Here is a 21,711-nt window from a genome sequence, read left to right as displayed (position 1 = left end):
CTGGGGAAAGTTTAAACTAGAATTGCTGGGGGGTGGACACCAAACTGAAGTGACGGAGGAAAGGGAGTTCGGCTCACAAATAGAGAAAGTTTGGAGACAGTGCGAAAGGAAGGATAGGAAGGTGATAGAGAATGGACCAGCACAGTCCGACGGTCTGAGATGTGTCTATTTTAAAGCGAGGAGTATCATGATTAAAGCGGATGAGCTCAGAGCATGGATCAGCACTTGGAGATATGATGTTCTGGCCATTACAGAGACTTGGATAGCTCAGGGACAGAATTGGTTACTTCAAGTGCCAGGTTTTAGATGTTTCAGAAAGGACAGGGAGGCAAAGGAGATGGGGGCATGGCACTGTTGATCAGAGATAGTGTCACGGTTGCAGAGAAGAAGGAAGTCATGGAGTCTCTGTGGGTGGAAGTTAGGAATAGGAAGTGGTCAATAATTCTACTAGGTGATTTTTATAGACCACCCAATAGTAACAGGGACATCGAGGTGCAGATAGGGAGACAGGTTCTGGAAAGGAGTAATAATAACAGGGTTGTTGTGGTGGGAGATTTTAATTTCCCAAATATTGATGGGCATCTCCTGAGCGTGAGGGGTTTAGATGGGGTAGAGTTTGTTAAGTGTGTTCACAAAGGTTTCTTGACACAATATGTAGATAAGCCTACAAATGGAGAGGCTGTACTTGATCTGGTATTGGGAAATGAACCTGGTCAGGTCTCTCAGTGGGAGAGCATTTTGGAGATAGTGATCACAATTCTATCTCCTTTACCATAGCATCAGAGAGGGATAGGAACAGACAAGTTAGGCAAGAGTTTAATTGGAGTAAGGGGAAATATGAGGCTATCAAGCAGGAACTTGGAAGCACAAATTGGAAAACGATATTCTCAGGGAAACATATGGAAGAAAAGTGGCAAATGTTCAGGGGATATTTGCGTGGGGTTCTGAGTAGGTACGTTCCAATGAGACAGGGAAAAGATGGGACAGTACAAGATTCGTGGTGCACAAAGTCTGTTGTAAATCAAGTCAAGAAGAAGAGCTTACGAAAGGTTCAAAAAAACTAGGTAATGGTAGGAATCTAGAAGATTATAAGGCTAGCAGGAAGGAGCTTAAGAATGAAATTAGGAGAGCCAGAAGGGGCCATGAGAGGCCTTGGCGGACAGGATTAAGGAAAACCCCAAGGCATTCCACAAGTATGTGAAGAGCAAGAGGATAAGACGTGAGCGAATAGGATCAATCAAGTGTGACAGTGAAAAAGTGTGTATGGAACTGGAGTAAGCAGCTGAGGTACTTAATGAATACTTTGCTTCAGTATTCACTACGGAAAAGCATCTTGGCAAGTGTAGGGATGACCTGCAGTGGGCTGAAAAGCTTCAGCATGTTGATATTAAGGAAGAGGATATGCTGGAGCTTTTGGAAAGCAGCAAGTTGGATAAGTCACCGGGACCGGACGGCTACTGTGGGAAACGAGGGAGGAGATTGCTAAGCCTCTGGCAATGATCTTTGCATCATCAATGAGGACTGGAGAGGTTCCAGAGGATTGGAGGGTTGCGGATGTTGTTCCCTTATTCAAGAAAAGGAGTAGGAATAGCTCAGGAAATTATAGGCCATTGAGTCTTACTTCAGTGGTTGGTAAGTTGATGGAGATCCTGAGAGGCAGGATTTATGAACATTTGGAGAGGCATAATATGATTAGAAATAGTCAGCATGGCTTTGTCAAAGGCAGGTCGTGCCTTACGAGCCTGATTGAATTTTTTGAGAATGTGACTAAGCACATTGATGAAGGTAGAGCCATAGATGTAGTGTATATGGATTTTAGCAAGGCACTTGATAAGGTTCCCCATGCAAGGCTTATTGAGAAAGTAAGGAGGCATGGGATCCAAGGAGACATTGCTTTGTGGATCCAGAAATGGCTTGCTCACAGAAGGCAAAGAGTGGTTGTAGATGGGTCATATTCTGTATGGAGGCTGCTGACCAGTAGTGTGCCACAGGGATCTGTTCTGGGACCCCTACTCTTTGTGATTTTTATAAATGACCTGGATGAGGAAGTGGAGGGATGGGTTAGTAGATTTGCTGATGACACAAAGGTTGGGGGTGTTGTGGATAGTGTGGAGGGCTGACAGAGGTTACAACGGGACATTGATAGGATGCAAGACTGGGCTGAGAAGCGGCAGATGGAGTACAACCCAGATAAGTATGAGGTGGTTCACTTTGGTAGGTCAAATATAATGACAGAATATAGTATTAATGGTAAGACTCCTGGCAGTGTGGAAGATCAGACGGATTTTGGGGTCCAAGTCCAAAGGACACTCAAAGCTGCTACACAGGTTGACTCTGTGGTTAAGAAGGCATACCATGCATTGGGCTTCATCAATCGTGAGATTGAGTTTAAGAACCGAGAGGTAGTGTTGCAGCTATATAGGAACTTGGTCAGATCCCACTTGGGAGTACTGTGTTCAGTTCTGGTCTCCAGACTACAGGAAGGACGTGGAAACCATAGAAAGGTTGCAGAGGAGATTTACAAGGATGTTGGCCTGGATTGGGGAGCATGCCCTATGAGAATAGGTTGAGTGAACTCGGCCTTTTCTCCTTGGATCGACAGAGGATAAGAGGTGACCTGACAGAGGTGTACAAGATGAGAGGCATTGATCATGTGGATAGTCAGAGGCTTTTCCCCAGGGCTGAAATGGCTAGCACGAGAGGGCACAGTTTTAAGGTGCTTGGAAGTAGGTACAGAGATGTCAGGGGTAAATTGTTTACACAGAGAGTGGTGAGTGCGTGGAATGGGCTGCCAGCGGCGGTGGTGTAGGCGAAAATGATAGGGTCTTTTAAGAGACTCCTGAATGGCTACATGGAGTTTAGAAAAATAGAGGGCTGTGGGTAAAGCTAGGTAGTTCTGAAGTAGGGACACGTTCAGCACAGCTTTGTGGCCGAAGTACCTGTACAGTGCTGTAGATTTTCTATGTTTCTAATATACTGGTGATCTGCTGGTGGCCTTCAAGGCACTGGCAGATTGCCAAAAAGACTCTGTAACACTGTTAACCACCTACCAGCCCATGGAGTCAAAGTCTGCAAGGAGTCACTCAATCTCTTGGACCCGAAAATAAAAAAACACTATGCTTTCATTCCTCGGCATGATAAATTACTATCGATTCCTGAATACCGAAGTGCAGACAGCAGTGATGGTTGAATCGGCCACACCAATGATACTGGAGCACTCCTGTTCAGTGTTGACTCCTCGTGCAGTAATGCTGCTCCTCAACTCAACGGTTACACGACGCTTCACAGCAGCAAGGTGAATAGCGTAGAAGGTCATGCAATCTTCAAAACCAAATTTGATTTTTAAGAGTGCCCGCCCTTAATCCAGGCACCCTTGTTCCCATTCACAGTGATGCTGAACATGATTGTGTGTTAACTGTACAAGCCACAACCACCCCTCATCCTGATTTGAGTTCTACCCTTTAAATAATCCAGATTTGATTCTTTTTACTGATGATTCATCATGTAAACAATGATTTTGAGACCCTGGCTAGGTATGCTGTGGTGACTCCTCATGAGGTATTGGAAGTGGGTTCCCTCTCTAAAGAAAGCAGCTGAGCTGTTTGGTCTCACCAGTGCTGAGGGTAAAACTGTGTATAGCTACATCGATTCACGATATGCTTCTGGGGTAGTACATGATTTTGGTACCCTATGACAGCAGAGGGGATTGATTACCTCCTTTGGTAAACCTATACAGCATGTTCAACTTATTAAGAATTCGCTACAGGCTATTTACTGCCACAGCAGATTGCTGTAAGAAAATGTGAAGCCCAGACGCGAAGCTCCGACCCTGTGGCACAAGGCCCTGCAGCAGATGCAGCTGCTGAATCTATTGCCCTTTCCAGGGAGGCCATTACCCTTTCAATGAACTTACAACAGTCTACATCTGCACCCCCTACCACAGAGTCCTCACCAGCACATGGACAAGGACGTATTGGAAAAGGAGGGGTACCACATCAAATATGACAACAGTGGTAGCTGAGCAAATGGTTAAAACTTCTGAAATTTGTCAAACAAATAATCGGGGAAAGTCCCCTGCTAAATTTGATCATTTGCCCATCCCAGAGGCACCATTTATAAATCCGCATATGTCATATGCCAGCAAGTGGGGGATATAAATAGTGGGACATGATTTCTAAATGGATGGACAGAGGCCTTCCCCACAAGAACAGGCAATAATAGAACAGTAGTTAAGATATTGAAGAAGGAAATTATTGCCTGGTTTCAAATTCCTTGCAAATTTATCAGTGATAGAGGAGCCCATTTTATGGGAAAATTAGCCAAGTCTGGATTTTCATGGGAATGGCACGTACCATATCAGGCCCAATCTTCTGGAACAGTAGAAAGGGCCATTGGAATTTTAAAGACAAATTAACCAAGGTATGTCAAAAAACAGAATTGAAATGACAAGAGGCATTAAACAATTGCTTTGTATGCCCCAAGGAATCGTACCAAAGAACCACAGGTGGAAAATACTACTGGTTGCCAGCACACCAGTTAAAGTTCTAGGGAAAGCTGACTGGGTACATAGAACTCGGTGTAAACTACACCACTCCTTTTCCCAAGAATTCCCGATGGAATAGGAAGAGGAGACTGGGGGAATGTAGCTGTTAACGATATATGGACTAATAGAAACATAGAAAACCTACAGCACAATACAGGCCCTTCAGCCCACAAAGCTGTTCTGAACATGTCCTTACCACAGAACTACCTAGGCTTACCCATAGCCCTCCATTTTCCTAAGCTCCATGTATCCATCCAGGAGACTCTTAAAAGACCCATCATTTCCACCGCCACCACTGCCGCTGGCAGCCCATTCCACACACTCACCACTCTCCATGTAAAAAACTTACCCCTGACATTTCCTCTGTACCTACTTCCAAACACCTTAAAACTAAGCCCTCTCGTGCTAGCCATTTCAGCCCTGGAAGAAAGCCTCTGACTATCTACATCATCAATGCCTCTCATTATCTTGTACACCTCTATCAGGTCACCTCTCATCCTCCGTTGCTCCAAGGACAAAAGGCCGAGTTCACTCAACCTATTCTCATAAGGCATGCTCCCCAAACTTGGCAACATCCTTGTAGATCTCCTCTGCACCCTTCCTATGGTTTCCACATCCTTCTTGTAGTGAGGCGACCAGAACTGAGCACAGTACTCCAAGTGGGGTCTGACTAGGTTCCTATATAACTGCAACATTACCTCTCGGTTCTTAAACTCAATCCCACGATTGATGAAGGCCAATGAACCGTATGCCTTCTTAACCACAGAGTCAACCTGCATAGCAGCTTTGAGTGTCCTATTGACTCGGACCCCAAGATCCCTCTGATTCTCCACACTACCGAGTGTCTTATCATTAATACTATATCCTGCCATCATATTTGACCTACCAAAATGAACCACCTCACACTTATCTGGGTTGAACTCCACCTGCCACTTCTCAGCCCAGTTTTGCATCCTATTAATGTCCCGTTGTAAACTCTGACAGCCCTCCACACTCTCCACAACACCCCCAACCTTTGTGTCATCAGCAAATTTACTAACCCATCCCTCCACTTCCTCATCCAGGTCATTTATAAAAATCACAAAGAATAGGGGTCCCAGAACAGATTCCTGAGGCACCCCACTGGTCACCAAACTCTTGCAGAATATGACCCATCTACAACCACTCTTTACCTTCTGTGGGAAAGCCAGTTCTGGATCCACAAAGCAATGTCTCTTTGGACCCCATGCCTCCTTACTTTCTCAATAAGCCTTGTACAGGGTACCCTATCAAATGCCTTGCTAAAATCCATATACACTACATGTACGGCTCTACCTTCATCGATGTGTTTAGTCACATCCTCAGAAAATTCAATCAGGCTTGTAAGGCACGACCTGCCTTTAATAAAGCCACACTGACTATTCCTAATCATATTATGCCTCTCCAAATGTTCATAAATCCTGCCTCTTAGAATCTTCTCCATCAACTTACCAACCACTATGTATTCTTATTGCGTGTGTACACACACACCCCCCCCCCCCTCCCACCCTTGCTTATGAGTATGCTAATCACATTAACGTGTCCAGTTGAATTTGCCTACTGGAAAATCTTTCACACCTGTGGTCAGTAAGAAATTAACCAGTGATGCAAAGTAAATATTTTACAGGGTTGTATTTCAGCCTGATTATAACAGATCTCATCTGAACATGCGTAAATTGGAAGTTGGAGGGAACTTGGGTAGAGCCCCTAAATGACGGGGAAGAATCGGAACTAAAGGAGGAGGGAGTCCTGTAGGACAAAGCATCTGTGACCAGATGTTAATCACAGGATGGCATAAGGGCACAAATTAAACCACCCTCAATGGTATTTACAACAATTGTGGAAACTCGCTGCAGAAAAATTGGACTGGGGAAGAAATCCATAATTATAGCCCTCCCAAGTGTCAGTGGCCTTTCAGGAAAATCTTTGGTGGGTGGTGGGGAACACAGCTATATTATGGAATTATTAAGACCATAAGATATTGGAGCAGAATGAGGCTATTTTAACCATCGAGTCTGCTCCACCATTCAATCATGGCTGAGCCTTTCCTCCCCTCCTCAGCCACATTCCCCAGCCTGCTCTTCGCAACCTTTAATGCTATGTCCAAACAAGCTATCAAGCTCTGCCTTAAATACACCCAACAACTAGGCCTCCCCAGAATTCTCCTCGTACCCTTTGATGCTATGGCCAATTAAGAACCTTTCAATCTTTGCCTTAAATACACCCAATGACCTGGCCTCCATAGCTACCTGTGGTAAAAAAAAATTCCACAAATTCACCACCCTCTGGCTAAAGAAATGTCTCCGCATCTGTCTTAAATGGACGCCCCTCTTTCCTGAGGCTGTGTCCTCTTGTTCTAGAATCACCCACCGTGGGAAACACCCTTTCCACATTTACTCTGTCTAGGCCTTTCAACATTCAAAAGGTTTCACTGAGATCCCTCTCATCCTTCTAAGTTCCAGTAGGTACAGACCCAGAGCCATCAAACATTCCTCATATGATGACCCTTTCATTCCTAGAATCATCCTTGTGAAACTCCTCTGAACCCTCCCCAATGTCAGCAGATCTTTTCGTAAATGAGCCCAAAACTGTTCACAATACTCAAGGTGAAGCCTCGCCAATTCCATATAAAGCCTCAGCATCACAACCCTACTCTTATATTCTAGACCTCTTGAAACTAACATTGCATTTATCTTCCACAGTGAAGATTAATGCAAATTACTCATTCACCATCTCTTTGACTTCTGTTATTATTTATCTGGCCTCATTTTCTAGCTACCTTCCTCAACGTTATCTGCCCCTCCACCAATCTTCGTATGAACTGCAAACTTGACAACAAAGATTCAAGATTCAAATTCAAAAACTTTATTGTCATTCTAACTATACATCAGCTCTGCAGGGCAGAATGAGACAGCGTTTCCCAGGGGCGGTGCAATCATAACATAACAAATGCAACACTAAATAATAAACATAACAATAAATAGTAAAACACAACAGCCACATGTCAGTTAAAATCTATTCCATCATCTAAATCATTCATATACAGCTGTAAAGCACTGTAATGGCCTCTCTGTAAAGTTTCACTGCTAAGGTTAATGAAATGGCTTCTCTGTAATGTTCACTGCTGAGGTAACAGTTTCTCTGTAGCAGCAATGCTTGGGTTATGGTTGGAGACAACGGGACTGTGGGATGCATGTTAGCCAGTCAGGATTTTGTTGCCCTGTCTTGTGAATCTGGCTTCTGCCGGGGAGAGATGAGGAGAGAAGACACGAATGGAGAGAGTTGAGAGACCACCAGACAGGGTGGACTCGAAGCGAGGGTCCGAAGGGCAGCGACGATCTTAGGAGATCGATGGTGAACAATTGACTTATCAGTGAGCTCCAACTTTGTGCAACAGACTGTTTAATAAGATTGGGTCCTTTTTTTTCTTTTTTCCCCCCGTTTCTTTACCAACCATATAGACAAAGTAAGAGTTATAAAGCTTAATCGTTTAATCGCATATTGTGTACTGTTTGTTATTTTGGGTACTGACTTGTAACGGACACATCGCGCAGCATCCACCCAAACAAGATTTCTTAAGTTTGACCGGGCTGGAGGTTATCACCCCCTATATTAAGCTACTAGCCAAAGCGAGAGTTACACGGCATAAAAACTAATCCCAACACTGAACCCTGCGAAACACCACTAGTTAATAGCAGCCAAGCAAAAACAGATCCTTTTATTCCCACTCGCTGCCTCCTACCAATCAGCCAAATGCTCTAACCATGCCAGTAACTCTCCTATAATACCATGGGCTCTTAACTTGGTAAGCAGCCTCAGGTGTGACACCTTGTAGAAGTCTTTCTGAATGTCAAAATATACAACACCACTGCATCTCCTTTACCTGTCCTACCTGTAATTTCCTTAAAGAATTTCAGCAGGTTTGTCAGGCAAGATTTTCCCTTAAGGAAACTAGTTTGACCTATGACACCAAGTACTCCATAACCTCATCCTTAACCATTGATTCCAACATCTTCCCAACCACTGAGGTCAGGCTAACTGGTCAATAATTGCTTTCTGCTGCCTTCCTCCTTTCTTAGAGTGGAGTAACTTTCGCAATTTTCCATTCCTTGGCAGAGTCCAATGATTTTTGAAAGATCATTACTAATGCCTCTACAATCTCTACCACTATCTCTTTCAGAACCCTAGGGTGCAATTCATCTGGTCCGGGTGACCTATGTACCCTTAAGCTTTTCAGCTCTATGAGCCCCTTCTCCCTTGTAATGGTAAGTGTACATTTCTCAGTCCCAAGTATACACACTAATTGACCCAAAGTGTACACACTGACAGTCCCTAATATACACACTACCTGTCCCAAGGTATACACACTAACTGACCCAAAGTGTACATTCTAAATTTTCCAAAGTATACACAACGTACACACTACAGTTCCAGTGTACCCAGTGTCCTGAAGTGTACATACAAACTGCTCCAAAGGTCACATACTAACTGTCCCAAAGGGTACAGACTAAACCACCCGGTGTACACCCAAAGAGTATACACTGTACCGAGGCATATACTTTATATGTCCCATGTGTTAAACTGAAAACATTAACTTCCCCAGTGAACACACTAACTGACCCCCTATATACATTAAATGTGCTGACTATAGAGTCCCAGTACATCCCCACACACTCCAGACCATCATAACCACCACTGTAATGGGGGTTATTTGTTTCTCACCTGGGGAGACATTTGTCTGCTCTGTACTCAGCATGTGCCTCAGAAGCTGTTCGCAGAGGTCTTGGGCAGCACTCAGGTTGTACAGGTACAGGTGAGTGTAGAGAATGGCCAGACTGTATCTAGTCTGTAGGTAGACCAGTCTCTTTCCTCCTGCAACCAGAAAAGACTGGTGATAGTCCACTGCTAAGGGCATAGAACAAGACAGGAAGTAAGATGGAGAAGAGGAAGATGAGGACAGGAGACAAGGAATGAGGTTTCCAGAGAGGACTGTGCCAGAAATGCACCCCTTACCTCTGCCTATCTCCTCCTGCATGGCAGTCTTCCAGATGTGCACAGACTCCAGGTAGGAGCCCAAAAGGAAATGCTCCTCACCTGCAAAGAAAGGAGCTGTTTTGAGAAGCCATTCTTGGTTGCCTGTTTTAAGACTGGGCAGAAAGGTCTACTGGGTGCAGCTTCCACCAGGAGAGAAACGGCAATCTTTCATGATCTTTTTGTTGATTTTACTTCCACTGCGAGGTGCTGTGGACATTTGTGATTTGTAAAACACCACACAAACCAAAAGTGACATGTTGCACCTGAACTGGAGGGAAACCAATATTCTGGCCGCGAGGTTTGCTAATGCTACTCCCAAGTAGCATTAGCAAACCTCACGGCCAGGTGATGAACTTAGAGTACGGATCAATACGTGGAACTACAATCTTGTAGCCACTACTGAAACTTGGTTGAGAGAGGGGCAGAAATGGATGATTAATGTGCCAAGTTTTTGAAGTTTCAAAAAAGACGGAGGAGGTAAAAGAGGGGGAGTCGGAGTTGCTCCACTAATAAGGAACAATATCACAACTGCACTCAGGAGACATAATGGAGGACTCAGACACTGAGTCCATTTGGGTGGAACTTGGGAAAACAAAGAGTGGAATCACACTGATGGGATTGTACTACAGACCCCTGAATAGCCACCAGGACATTGCATATCCACCAGGAAATGTGTACAAGTAATGGGTTGTCATGGGGGATTTCACCTTCCCTAATATAAACCAAGACCTTCTTAGTGTCAGGGGTTTACTTGTTAAGTGTATCCAGGAAAGTTTCTTTAATCAGTATGTGGATGGTCCAGTGAGAGAAGGGTCTGTACTGGACCTGCTGTTGGGTAATGAGCCTGGCCAGGTGACTGACCTTTCAGTAGATGAACAGTCAATGAGTCCACAATTCCTTATATTTCAGGATAGCTATAGATAAGGATAGTGTGGTCCTTGTGAGAGTATTTTAAATTGGAGTAGGGACAAAAATACAAGGGCATTAGGCAGGAACTAACAAGCATTAACTGGGAACACCTTTTCTCTGGCAAGTCCACATCAGACATGTGGAGGATGTTTAAAGATCAATTGAACAGAGTACAGGAAAGGTATGTTCCTGTTAGAAGGAAGGACAGGGATGGAAAGATAAGAGAACCTTGGATGTCCAGAGAGGTGATGAATTTAGTCAAGAAAAAGGCAACGTATGTAAAGCTTCCGACGTCAGAATCAAATGAAGCACATGAGGAGTATAAAGAATCCAGAAAAGAACTAAAGAAGGGAATTAGGAAAGTCAGGAGGGGGTATGAAAAGTCCTTGGCAAGTAGGATTAAGGTGAACCCAAGGCATTCTATACATACATCAAGAGTAAAAGAATAACAAGGGAGAGGGTGGGACTTCAAGGATATAGAGGGGAACATTTGCTGGGATGCAGAGAATGTGAGTGAGGTTCTTAATGAGTACTTTGCTTCAGAATTTACCAAGGAAAAGGACATGGACAAAATCAGTGCAGAGCGTATAGATATAAGTTAGGGCATTTAATGGTCAAGGAGAAGGAAGCGTTCGGCCACCGAAGGAGTACAAGTCCATACAATTCCCCAGGGCCTGATGGAACTTACCCTAGGTCATTGAAGGAGGCAACAGACAAGATTGCTTGGCCAGTATCTTTGTGTCCTCTCCAGCCACAAGCAAGGTCCTGGAGGACTAACGAGTAGTTAATGTTGTACCTCTATTTAAGAGGGGAACAAGGGAAAATCCTGGGAACTATAAATCAGTGAGTCTCATGACAGTGTAGGGAAATTGCTGGTGAAAACTCTTGGAGATAGGATATATGAGCATTTGGAAATTCATGGCCCAATTAGGGAGAGCCAGCGTGGCTTTGTGCATGGCAGGTTGTGCCTTACCAAATTGATTGAGATTTTTGACAAGGTGACAAGAGGATTGATTGAGGGTAGGGCAGTGGATGTTGTCTAAATGGATGTTAGTAAAGCATTTCAAAAAGTCCCTCATGGGAAGGTGATCCAGAAGATTAAGACGAATGGGATCCAGAGAAAAATTGCTTTTTGGATTCAGAAATGGCTTGCACACAAAAGACAGAGTTGAAGGGACTATTTGAGTAGGAGTCTGTAATTAGACAATAGACAGTAGGTGCAGGAGTAGGCCATTTGGCCCTTCTAGCCAGCACCGCCATTCACTGTGATCATACACAATCAGTACCCTGTTCCTGCCTTCTCCCCATATCCCTTGACCCCGCTATCTATAAGAGCTCTATCTAACTCTCTCTTGAATGCATCCAGAGACTTGGCCTCCACTGCCTTCTGGGGCAGAGCATTCCACATATCCACCACTCTCTGGGTGAAAAAGTTTTTCCGCATGTCTGTTCTAAATGGCCTACCCCTTATTCTTAAACTGTGGCCTCTAGTTCTGGACTCACCCATCAGTGGGAACATGCTTCCTGCCTCCAGTGTGTCCAATCCCTTAATAATCTTATATGTTTCAATCAGATCCCCTCTCATCCTTCTAAATTCCAGTGTATACAAGCCCAGTCGCTCCAATCTTTCAACATATGATACTCCCACCATTCCGGGAATTAACCTTGTGAACCTACGCTGCACTCCCTCAATAGCAAGAATGTCCTTCCTCAAATTTGGAGACCAAAACTGCACACAGTACTCCAGGTGGGGTCTCACCAGGGCCCTGTACAACTGCAGAAGGACCTCTTTACTCCTAAACTCAATTCCTCTTGTTATAAAGGCCAGCATGCCATTAGCTTTCTTCACTGCCTGCTGTACCTAAATGCTTGCTTTCATTGACTGATGTACAAGAACACCTAGATCTCGTTGTACTTCCCCTTTTCCTAACTTGACTCAATTTAAATAGTAATCTGCCTTCCTGTTCTTGCCACCAAAGTGGATAACCTCACATTTACCCACATTAAACTTCATCTGCCATACATTTGCCAATTCACCTAGCCTGTCCAAGTCACCCTGCATTCTCATAACATCTTCCTGACATTTCACACTGCCACCCAGCTTTGTGTCATCGGCAAATTTGCTAATGTTACTTTTAATCCCTTCATCTCTTCATTAGCGGAGTTCCACAGGGATCTGTGCTGGGACCTTTGCTGTTTGTAATGTATATCACTGATCTGGCTGAAAACGTAGACGGGTGGTTTCGTAAATTTGTGGATGATACTAAAATTGATGGAGTTGTGGATAGTGTAGAAGACTGGCAAAGAATACAGCACAACATAGATCAGTTGCAGATATGGACTGAGAAATGGCAGATGGAGTTTAACCCAGATAAATGTGAATTTTGCATCTTGGTAGGGCAAATGCAGGGAGACAGTACACTGTTAAGGGCAAGGTCTTGGGATCCAGGTACATAGCTCCTTGAAAGTGGCTACACAGGTCAATGAGGCGATTAAGAAGGCTTGTGGAATGCTTGCTTCCATTAGTCGAGGCACTGAGTTCAAAAGTCAGAAGGTTAGGGTTGTTCCTAATGCAACTTTTTAAAACTCTAGATAGGCTACATTTGGAGTTTTGCGTACACTTCAGATTGTGTGGAACCTAGGTCACCACTAACACTGGTAGGGCTGACAGTTCTCACTACATGATGGCTAAGATTGTGCTAGAAAGAGTGCACAGGAGATTGCTTGGATTGGAGTTCAGTTATAAGCCAAGATTGGGGTTTAAGTGGCAGTTAGTGCAAAGCTTTACAGCACCAGCAGGAAGATTGGAGCTCGATTCAAACTTCAGCAAATATATACTTTCTCCCCATGACCACATGGCTTTCCTCCAGATGCTCCGGTTTCCTCCCACACTCCAAAGTCATATATGGGTCAGGATTAGTACATTTTGAGCATGCTATGTTGGTGCTAAAAGTTTGGTGACATTTGCAGGCTACCCCCAACACACCCTCACTGCTTTGATTTGATGAAAACGACACATTTCACTGTATGATTTGATGTGTATTGACAAATAAAGTGAGGAATTTTATTTTATGTAAAAGTGCTGTCAGGGGTGGTAGTAGAAACAAACACATTTTGGGTATAGGTTTAAACTCAGGGATAAGAGATTTAAAGTGATCTGAGGAATATTTTTAAGTTGCATACACTGCCTGAGGTGATGGTAGAGGCAGGTGCATTCAGGGTATCAGAATCAGAATCAGGTTTATTATCACCAGCATGTGACGTGAAATTTGTTAACTTAGCCACAGTTCAACGCAATACATAATCTAGAAGAGTCAAAAAATAAGGAAAATAGAAATAATGATAATAATAAATAAGTCAATTACAGTATATGTATATTGAACAGATTTAAAAATGTGCAAAAAACAGAAATACTGTATATTAAAAAAAGTGAGATAATGTCCAAGGGTTCAATGTCCATTTAGGAATTGGATGGCATGGGGGAAGATGCTGTTCCTGCATCGCTGAGTGTGTGCCTTCAGGCTTCTGTACCTCCTACCCGATGGTAACAGTGAGGTAAGGGCATGCCATGGGTGCTGGAGATCCTTAATAATGGACACTGCCTTTCTGAGACACCACTCCCTAAAGATGTCCTGGGTACTTTATAGGCTAGTACCCAAGATGGAGCTGACTAGATTTACAACTCTCTGCAGCTTCTTTCAGTCCTGTGCAGTAGCCCCTCCATACCAGACAGTGATGCAGCCTGTCAGAATGCTCTCCACGGTACAATTATACAGGTTTCAACTCAGGAATAAGAGAGTTAAAGGGATCTGAGGAATATTTGGGGTGGTGGTAGAAGCAGATACAGTGAGCTTGACTGCTCACCTGGGCTCTGTGCTATCCCACATGTTTGATGCTGACCAGGATCTGACCCACATCTCCCAGTGGAATGATCCTGTTCTCCATCTGTCCAATTCTGACCTGACCAGCTGAGAGTCATTAGTTTTTATTTTCCTGCTCTGGATGTTCAAGAATTCCCTTACCCATGAATGGTTTGAGTTGCCGCTGTGTTCCCAGTCTCTCTCCCATTGTCTGCAGGGCAGCCTGAGCCTGGGAAAGGACTGATGTTAGGATATCCAATTCACGATTAAGTTTCTTCCTGGTGCTGCCTCTGTTTGACTGTCTCTGGAGTTTCCGGAGATGGGAATGATGTTGCAACACATGTTGGTACAAGAGTCGCCAGATAAAAGCTAGCCTGCACCAGCCAGACACAAAATGGTTACAGGAACGTTAAAAAGACACTCTCAACTTCATCCCGAAACTGTCCCTCAGCAAACCATTCCCCACTCTGCCTCCCTGTCCATCACCAAACCATTCCCCACTCTGCCTCCCTGTCCATCACCAAACCATTCCCCACTCTGCCTCCCTGTCCATCACCAAACCATTCCCCAATCTGTCTCCCTGTCCATCACCAAACCATTCCCCAATCTGTCTCTCTGTCCATCACCAAACCATTCCCCACTCTGCCTCCCTGTCCATCACCAAACCATTCCCCAATCTGTCTCCCTGTCCATCACCAAACCATTCCCCAATCTGTCTCCCTGTCCATCACCAAACCATTCCCCACTCTGTCTCTCTGTCCATCACCAAACCATTCCCCACTCTGCCTCCCTGTCCATCACCAAACCATTCCCCACTCTGTCTCTCTGTCCATCACCAAACCTTCGCCACTGCAATCTATACCATTCATAAATAATATTGCAGTATTGCTGACCTTCAGGCTTTACCAGTAAGGAGGACAAGGAGAGTGGATACACAGGAGAATCACCTCCATCAGTTTCCCTCTAAGTACTGACCTGAAGATATAATCACTATTGTTAATTATTGGCAGCTCCAGATCAAGGAAGACCCATCCAGTAGTCCTGTGGGAAACCTTCACCAGAAGGTTGCATCAAACACCATCTCCTCAAGGACTAGGATGGCCACATTCCATAGACAGATTCAAACCTTCTCATAATCCCAGATTACTGCCTCTCATCAAATCATTTCCAAACAGTATATCCATGAGTACTCCTGTGACAATTACTGTTCTTACCTGTGTGATGGCGCCTGGGCAGTTTGCATGGTCTGAAAAGGCAGCTCTATTAGCGTGAGATTGCAAAGCTTGTTCTCAGGATCTGCTGCTCGGAGGGAGGTGGACACAGTGTTCTGGGAGCGTTGTGTGTTCTCAGCCTGCAGAGAATACACTGCATTCAGATGGAGAGAAGACAGCTTGAGCACCAGAAGGCTGCTCAGGAGTGACTGTGAGGAGGGTGACACTCCCAACTTTCCTGAGAGGATTAATTTCACAATGCCGGATGAGAGGCTCACCACGTGAGCAAGGCAATGTTTGTGTACCGAGTCCCAGTACAGCACAGTCAGGAAATACTGCAGCAGCTGCAGGGTCCGGTAAATGCCAGAGCTTCTTCTCAGGGCTTTGCTCACCAGTTTACCCTTCACATTTACCACTGAGCTCGGCACAGAGGCCGGGACAAATGGAAGCAGGCGGGCAAACTGCAATATGGCGCGGACTGTGTACTGCATGAGCAGGTGCCTGCCCTCAACCTCTTTCATGGACATCCCCAAACTCCAGGCCAGCAACAGGCTGTTCTGAACCTGTCCCAGCTTGGCCTCCAGCTGGTTGGCCTGTTCACCCTGCTTGGCATGGAGGGTGTCAAACATGGAGGCAAATTCCAGGTGGCCCTGGTCCATCATGCTGTGACCCCTGGGGCATGGAGCATCATCTTCAGATTCATCACCTTCCTCAGCCTGAAAATGCAATGAGAAGCAGTAAAGATAAATATCAAAACATACCGTGAAATGCATTTCATGACTCTCTATCTCTCCCCCACTCTCTTATTGCTCCATCTCTTTCATCTCTCTCCCTCCCTCCATCTCTCCCCCTCTCTCTTTCTCTCCCCTCACTAACTTCCCCTCTCCCTCATCATGGTGAGGAACATGTCATACTTTATAAAACAACAATATGTAGAAGATCAACATAAGACAATGAACACGGTGTCAACTTCAGCAAATCTGTACCTCATCGTCTTCTGATTTTTGGTCCTTTAAGAATGGAGGGGGTGTCCACTTTCCGGGATCCTGTGTTCCCCATCCCTGTAGGACACTTCTGCTCAGGGAAGTCATGAGTGGTATCCGGCGCTTTGGGTCTGCCCCCTACAACAGAACAGCCAGTGTTAATGAGGACAGTGGGATAGGAGGCTGCTGCCACACACACACACAAGCGAGCTGGAACTGAGTGGGTAAGGTAGCATCTGTGTTGAAAAATTGGCATTCGATGATTCAGGTGGAGACCCTTCATCAGGACTGGAAAGGAAGATGGGCGATAGCCAGCTGACATTTCGGAGCAAAACCCTTCTTCAGGAGGAAGAGGGGAAATAGCTGGTATGAAAATGGACAGTCAACGTTTTAGATTGAGTCCCTTCATCAGGACTGAAAAGGAACAGGGGAGATAACCAATATAAAAAGGGTGGGAGGGACTAGATGGAGCAAGAGTTAACAGGTGAGGGGGTGATAGGTAGATGACAGAACGGGAGAGCAAGTATGATGTAAGAAGCTGGGAAGGGATAGGTAGAAATGGCAAAGGACTGAAAATGATGAACAGGAGAGGATAGTGGACCATGGACAAAAGGGAAAGAGCTGGGGAGGGGAACCAGAAGGGGGAATGTGATGGCAGATGGAGCTCGCAGGGTGGGGTAATGGTGACCAATGTTACTAAATCCTCTGTGAGCAGATCAATATCACCTGGGGAACCTGGACTGTTTTGTCTTCTTGCCCAAGAAGGAATGGAATCGCCATAGAGAGAGTACAGTGAAGATTCTGGGATGGAAAGCTTGTCAAAGGAGGAAAGATTGAGTGGACTGTGACTGTATATACTCAAGAGTTTAGAGGAATGAGAGGAGCTCTCATGGAATAAGGAATTTAAGTTGGAGGGTTATATGGAAGGCAGGGTTTGAAGGTCGGCACAACATTGTGGGCCAAAGGGCCTGTAATGTGCTGTACTATTCTATGTTCTATGAAACACATAGAACACACACTATGACTTTGTGGCCATTTCAGAGAGGTGGCTGTCACAAGGGCAGAACAGGCTGCTGAAGCTTTCGATGTTCCATAAAGGACAAGGAGGGAGATGAAAGAGTGGAGAAGTGGCGCTGCTAATCAGGGAGAGTATCAGGGAGAGTCCTGGAGGGAATTCTACTGAGTCAGTATCAATAGAAGTCAGAAACAGGGAGGGAACAATCACATATAGGCTTGCTGAATGGACCGAATGGTCTACTGCAGCCCTCTTTCTGGGTTGGTACCTCCTTTCTGTCTCATGAACACTTGCAACCAAGAATGAACATCTGAAAATCTGAAATACACACATTAAGTGCTGGCATAGTCAGCATCACAGCAATATCTGTGTTAATGTTTGAGAAAAGACTTTTTCTGCTTTTATTCCAAATGTTTACGACCATAAGCCCATAAGATATAGGACCAGAATAGGCCATTCGGCCTATCGAGTCTCCTCTGCTATTTTATCATGGCTCATCCAATTTTCCTCTCAACTCCAAACAGCTGCCTTTTCCCCATATCCCTTCATGCCATTACACCATAAGACATAGGAGCAGAATTAGGCCATCTGGCCCAACGAGTCTACTCTGCCATTCAATCATGGCTGATCTTTTTTCTTCTCCTCCTCAACCCCAGTTCCCAGCCTTCTCCCTGTAACTTTGATGAAATGTCCAATCAAGAACCTATCAATTCTGCCTTAAATTCAACTGACCTGGCCTTGACAGCTGCATGTGGCAAAAATTCCACAAATTCACCGTCCTTTGGCTAAAGAAATTTCTCCACATTACTATTTTGAAAGGGCGCCCCTCTATTCTGCGGCTGTGCCCTCTTGGCCCAGACTCTCCCAACATAGGAAACATCCTTTCCATAAGACCATAAGATATAGGAGCAGGAGAAATGGTCCCAACACAGACCCCTGCGGAACACCACTCGTCACTGGCAGCGAGCCAGAAAAGGATCCTTTCATTCCCACTCACTGCCTCCTACCAATCAGCCAATGCTCTAACCATGTCGGTAACTTTCCTGTAATATCATGTGCTCGTAACTTGGTAAGCAGCTTCATGTGTGGCACCTTGTCAAAGGCCTTCTGAAAGTCCAAAAATACAACATCCACTGCATCACCTTTATCTATCCTACTTGTATTCTCCTCAAAGAATTCCAACAGGTTCGTCAGGCAGGATTTTCCCTGACTTTGTTCTATCTTGTCCTGTGTCACCATAGATCACTCCATAACTCATCCTTGACAATTGACTCTAAAATCTTCCCAACCACTGAGGTCAGGCTAACTGGTCTATAATTTCCTTTCTGCTGCCTTCCTCCTTTCTTCAAGAGTGGAGTGACATTTGAAATTTTCCAGTCATCTGGCACAATACCAAAGTTTAATGATCTTTGAAAGATCATTTCTAATGCCACCACAACCTCTAACACTACCTCTTTCAGAACCCTAGGGTGTAGTTCCTCTGGTCCAGGTGACTTGTGTACCTTTAGGTCTTTCAGCTTTTTGAGCACCTTCTCTCTCGTAATAGTAACTGGACCCACTTCTCTTCCTTCATACACAATGTCAGGCACACTAGTTAATGTCTTCCACAGTGAAGACTGATGCAAAATACTCAATTAGTTCATCAACCTTCTCTGTGTCCCTCATTATTATTTCTCCCACCTCATTTTCTAGCGGTCCTATATCCACTCTTACTTCTCTTTTATTTTTAACATACTTGAAAAAAATGTACTATCCACTTTGATATTATTCGCTAGCTTGCTTTCATATTTCATCTTTTCCCTTCTAATGATTTTTTTCATTGCTCTCTACAGGTTTTTTAAAATTTCCCAATCTCCTATCATCCCACTAATTTTTGCTTTGTTGTATGCCCTTTACTTTGCTTTTACAATGGCTTTGACTTCCCTTGTCAACATGGTTTGTACAGTTTTACCATTTGAGTATTTCTTCACTATTGGAATACATCTATCCTGCACCTCCCTCATTTTTCCCAGAAACGCACACCATTGCTGCTCTGCTGACGTCCCTGCCAGCAGCTCCTTCCAATTTCCGTTGACCAACTCCTCTCTCATACCACTGCAATTACCTTTACTCCATTGAAATACTGCTACATCAGACTTTACTTTCACCCTATCAAATTTCAAGTTGAACTCAATCATATTGTGATCACTGGTCACTGGCCCTGACGAATCAAGAATCTATCAACTTCACCCTTAAATATACATAAAGACTAGCCTGTGGCAAAGAATTCTGCAAATTCACCACTCTCTGGGTAAGGAAATTCCTCATCTCCATTCTGAAAAATCGCCCTTCTATTCTGAGACTATGTCCTCTGGTCTTAGACTCTCCCACCATAAGGAAACATCCTCTCCACATCCACTTTTTCCAAAGCCTTTCACCATTCGATGTTTCAATGAAATGTCCCTTCATTCTTCTGAATTCTAGTGAATTCGGACCCAAAGCCATCAAATGCTCTTCAAGAGACAAGTCATTCAATCCTGGAATCATTTTCATGAAAATCCTCTGAACCGTCTCCAGTTTCAGCACATCCTTTCTAAAATAAGGAGCTCAGAACTGCATACAAGACACTAAGTGAGGCCTCACCAGTGCTTTATAGAATATACAAGTACATATTTGCTTTTATATCAGTGTTTCTCAACCTTTTTTAGCTTGTAGCTTGTTAAGCAGCCTCATGCGTGGCAACTTGTCAAAGGCCTTCTGAAAATCCAAGGACACAACATCAACCGGCTCTCCTCTGTCTATCCTATTTGTTATTTCTTCAAAGAATTCCAAGAGTTTTGACACCATTCTATATTACAGCCTATATTATCATCTGCCTCAAAGTGCCCTAAGACCTCATCTTTAATAACTGACTCCAACATCCACCCCCCCCCCCCCCCTAGCTACTGAGGCCAGAGTAATTGGCCAATTGTTCCCTTTCTTCTGCCTCTCTTTCTTGAAGAATGAAGTGACAGTTGCAATTTTCCAATCTCCGGAAACATTCCAGAACCTAGTGATTCTTTAAAGATTACTAATGCCTCCACAATCTCTTCAGCCAGCTCTTTCAGAAGCCTAGAGTGAACAATATCTGGTCCAGGTGATTTCTCTATATTTAGACCTTCCAGTTTTCCCAGAACCTTCTCTCTAGTTCTGGTAACTTTACACACTTCATGACCCGACACCTGGAACTTTCACCATACTGCTAATGTCCTCCACAGAGAAGACTGACACAAAATACTTATTCAGTTCGTCCACCATTTTCTTGTCCCCCATGACTACCTCTCCATCATCGTTTTACAGTGGTCCGATATCCACTCTTGCCTCTCTTTTACACTTTATGTATCTGAAGAAACTTTTGATATCATCTTTAATATTATTGGCTAGCTTACTTTCATATCCCATCTTTACTTTCTTAATTCATGTTTTAGTTGCCTTCTATTGGTTTTTAAAAGCTTCCCAATTCTCTAACTTCTCACTAATTTTTGCTCTATTATATACCCACTCTTTGGCTTTTCTGTTGGCTCCGAATTCTCTTGTGTGCCATGGTTGTATCATCTTTCCTTCAGTATTGCAACATATATATCCTGTGCCTTCCGAATTGCCTGCAAAAATTCCAGCCACTGCTGCTAGGCCATCATCTCTGCCAGTGTTCTTTTCCAATCACTTCTAGCCAAGTCCTCTCTGATGCCTCCGTATTTCCCTTTACTCCACTGTAATACTGATACATCTGTCTTTAGCTTCTCCTTCTCAAATTTCCACTTAGGGTTAATTTGCCCCAAAGAGTTCTCTTACCTTCAGTTCTAATCAAGTCCGTTTAATTGTAGACACCCAATGAAGAGTAGCTGATCCCCCTACTGGGCTCCACAATGGCCTGCTCATAAAAGCCATCTCGTCGGCACTCTAGAAATTCTCCCTCCTGGAATCCAGGACCAACTTGATTTTCCAATGCATATTAGAACATAGAATAGTACAGCACATTACAGGCCCTTCAGCCCACAATGTTGTGCTGACCATCAAACCCTGCCTCCCATATAACCCCAAACCTTAAATTCCTCCATATACCTGTCTAGTAGTCTCTTAAACTTCACTAGTGTATCTGCCTCCACCACAAATTCAGGCA

At 44.3% G+C, this 21,711-nt stretch overlaps 1 protein-coding gene across 1 annotated transcript in view; it reads right to left on the bottom strand.

Annotated features, from left to right (window-relative positions):
* Nucleotides 1–21,711, bottom strand: part of cplane1 (ciliogenesis and planar polarity effector 1) — a 349,043-nt gene that overhangs the window by 248,963 nt on the left and 78,369 nt on the right. Inside the window, exons 11-15 of the mRNA XM_073047849.1 lie at nt 16,562–16,696; nt 15,579–16,291; nt 14,527–14,738; nt 9,575–9,655; nt 9,284–9,433 (exon numbers count right to left, since the gene is read on the bottom strand). Coding sequence (XP_072903950.1) covers nt 9,284–9,433; nt 9,575–9,655; nt 14,527–14,738; nt 15,579–16,291; nt 16,562–16,696 — 1,291 coding nt within the window. The remainder of the gene's footprint in view (nt 1–9,283; nt 9,434–9,574; nt 9,656–14,526; nt 14,739–15,578; nt 16,292–16,561; nt 16,697–21,711) is intronic.

Source organism: Hemitrygon akajei, chromosome 6 (genome assembly GCF_048418815.1).
Source record: "Hemitrygon akajei chromosome 6, sHemAka1.3, whole genome shotgun sequence".
NCBI classification, from domain to species: domain Eukaryota; kingdom Metazoa; phylum Chordata; class Chondrichthyes; order Myliobatiformes; family Dasyatidae; genus Hemitrygon; species Hemitrygon akajei.
This window is presented reverse-complemented; position numbering and strand designations above follow the sequence as displayed.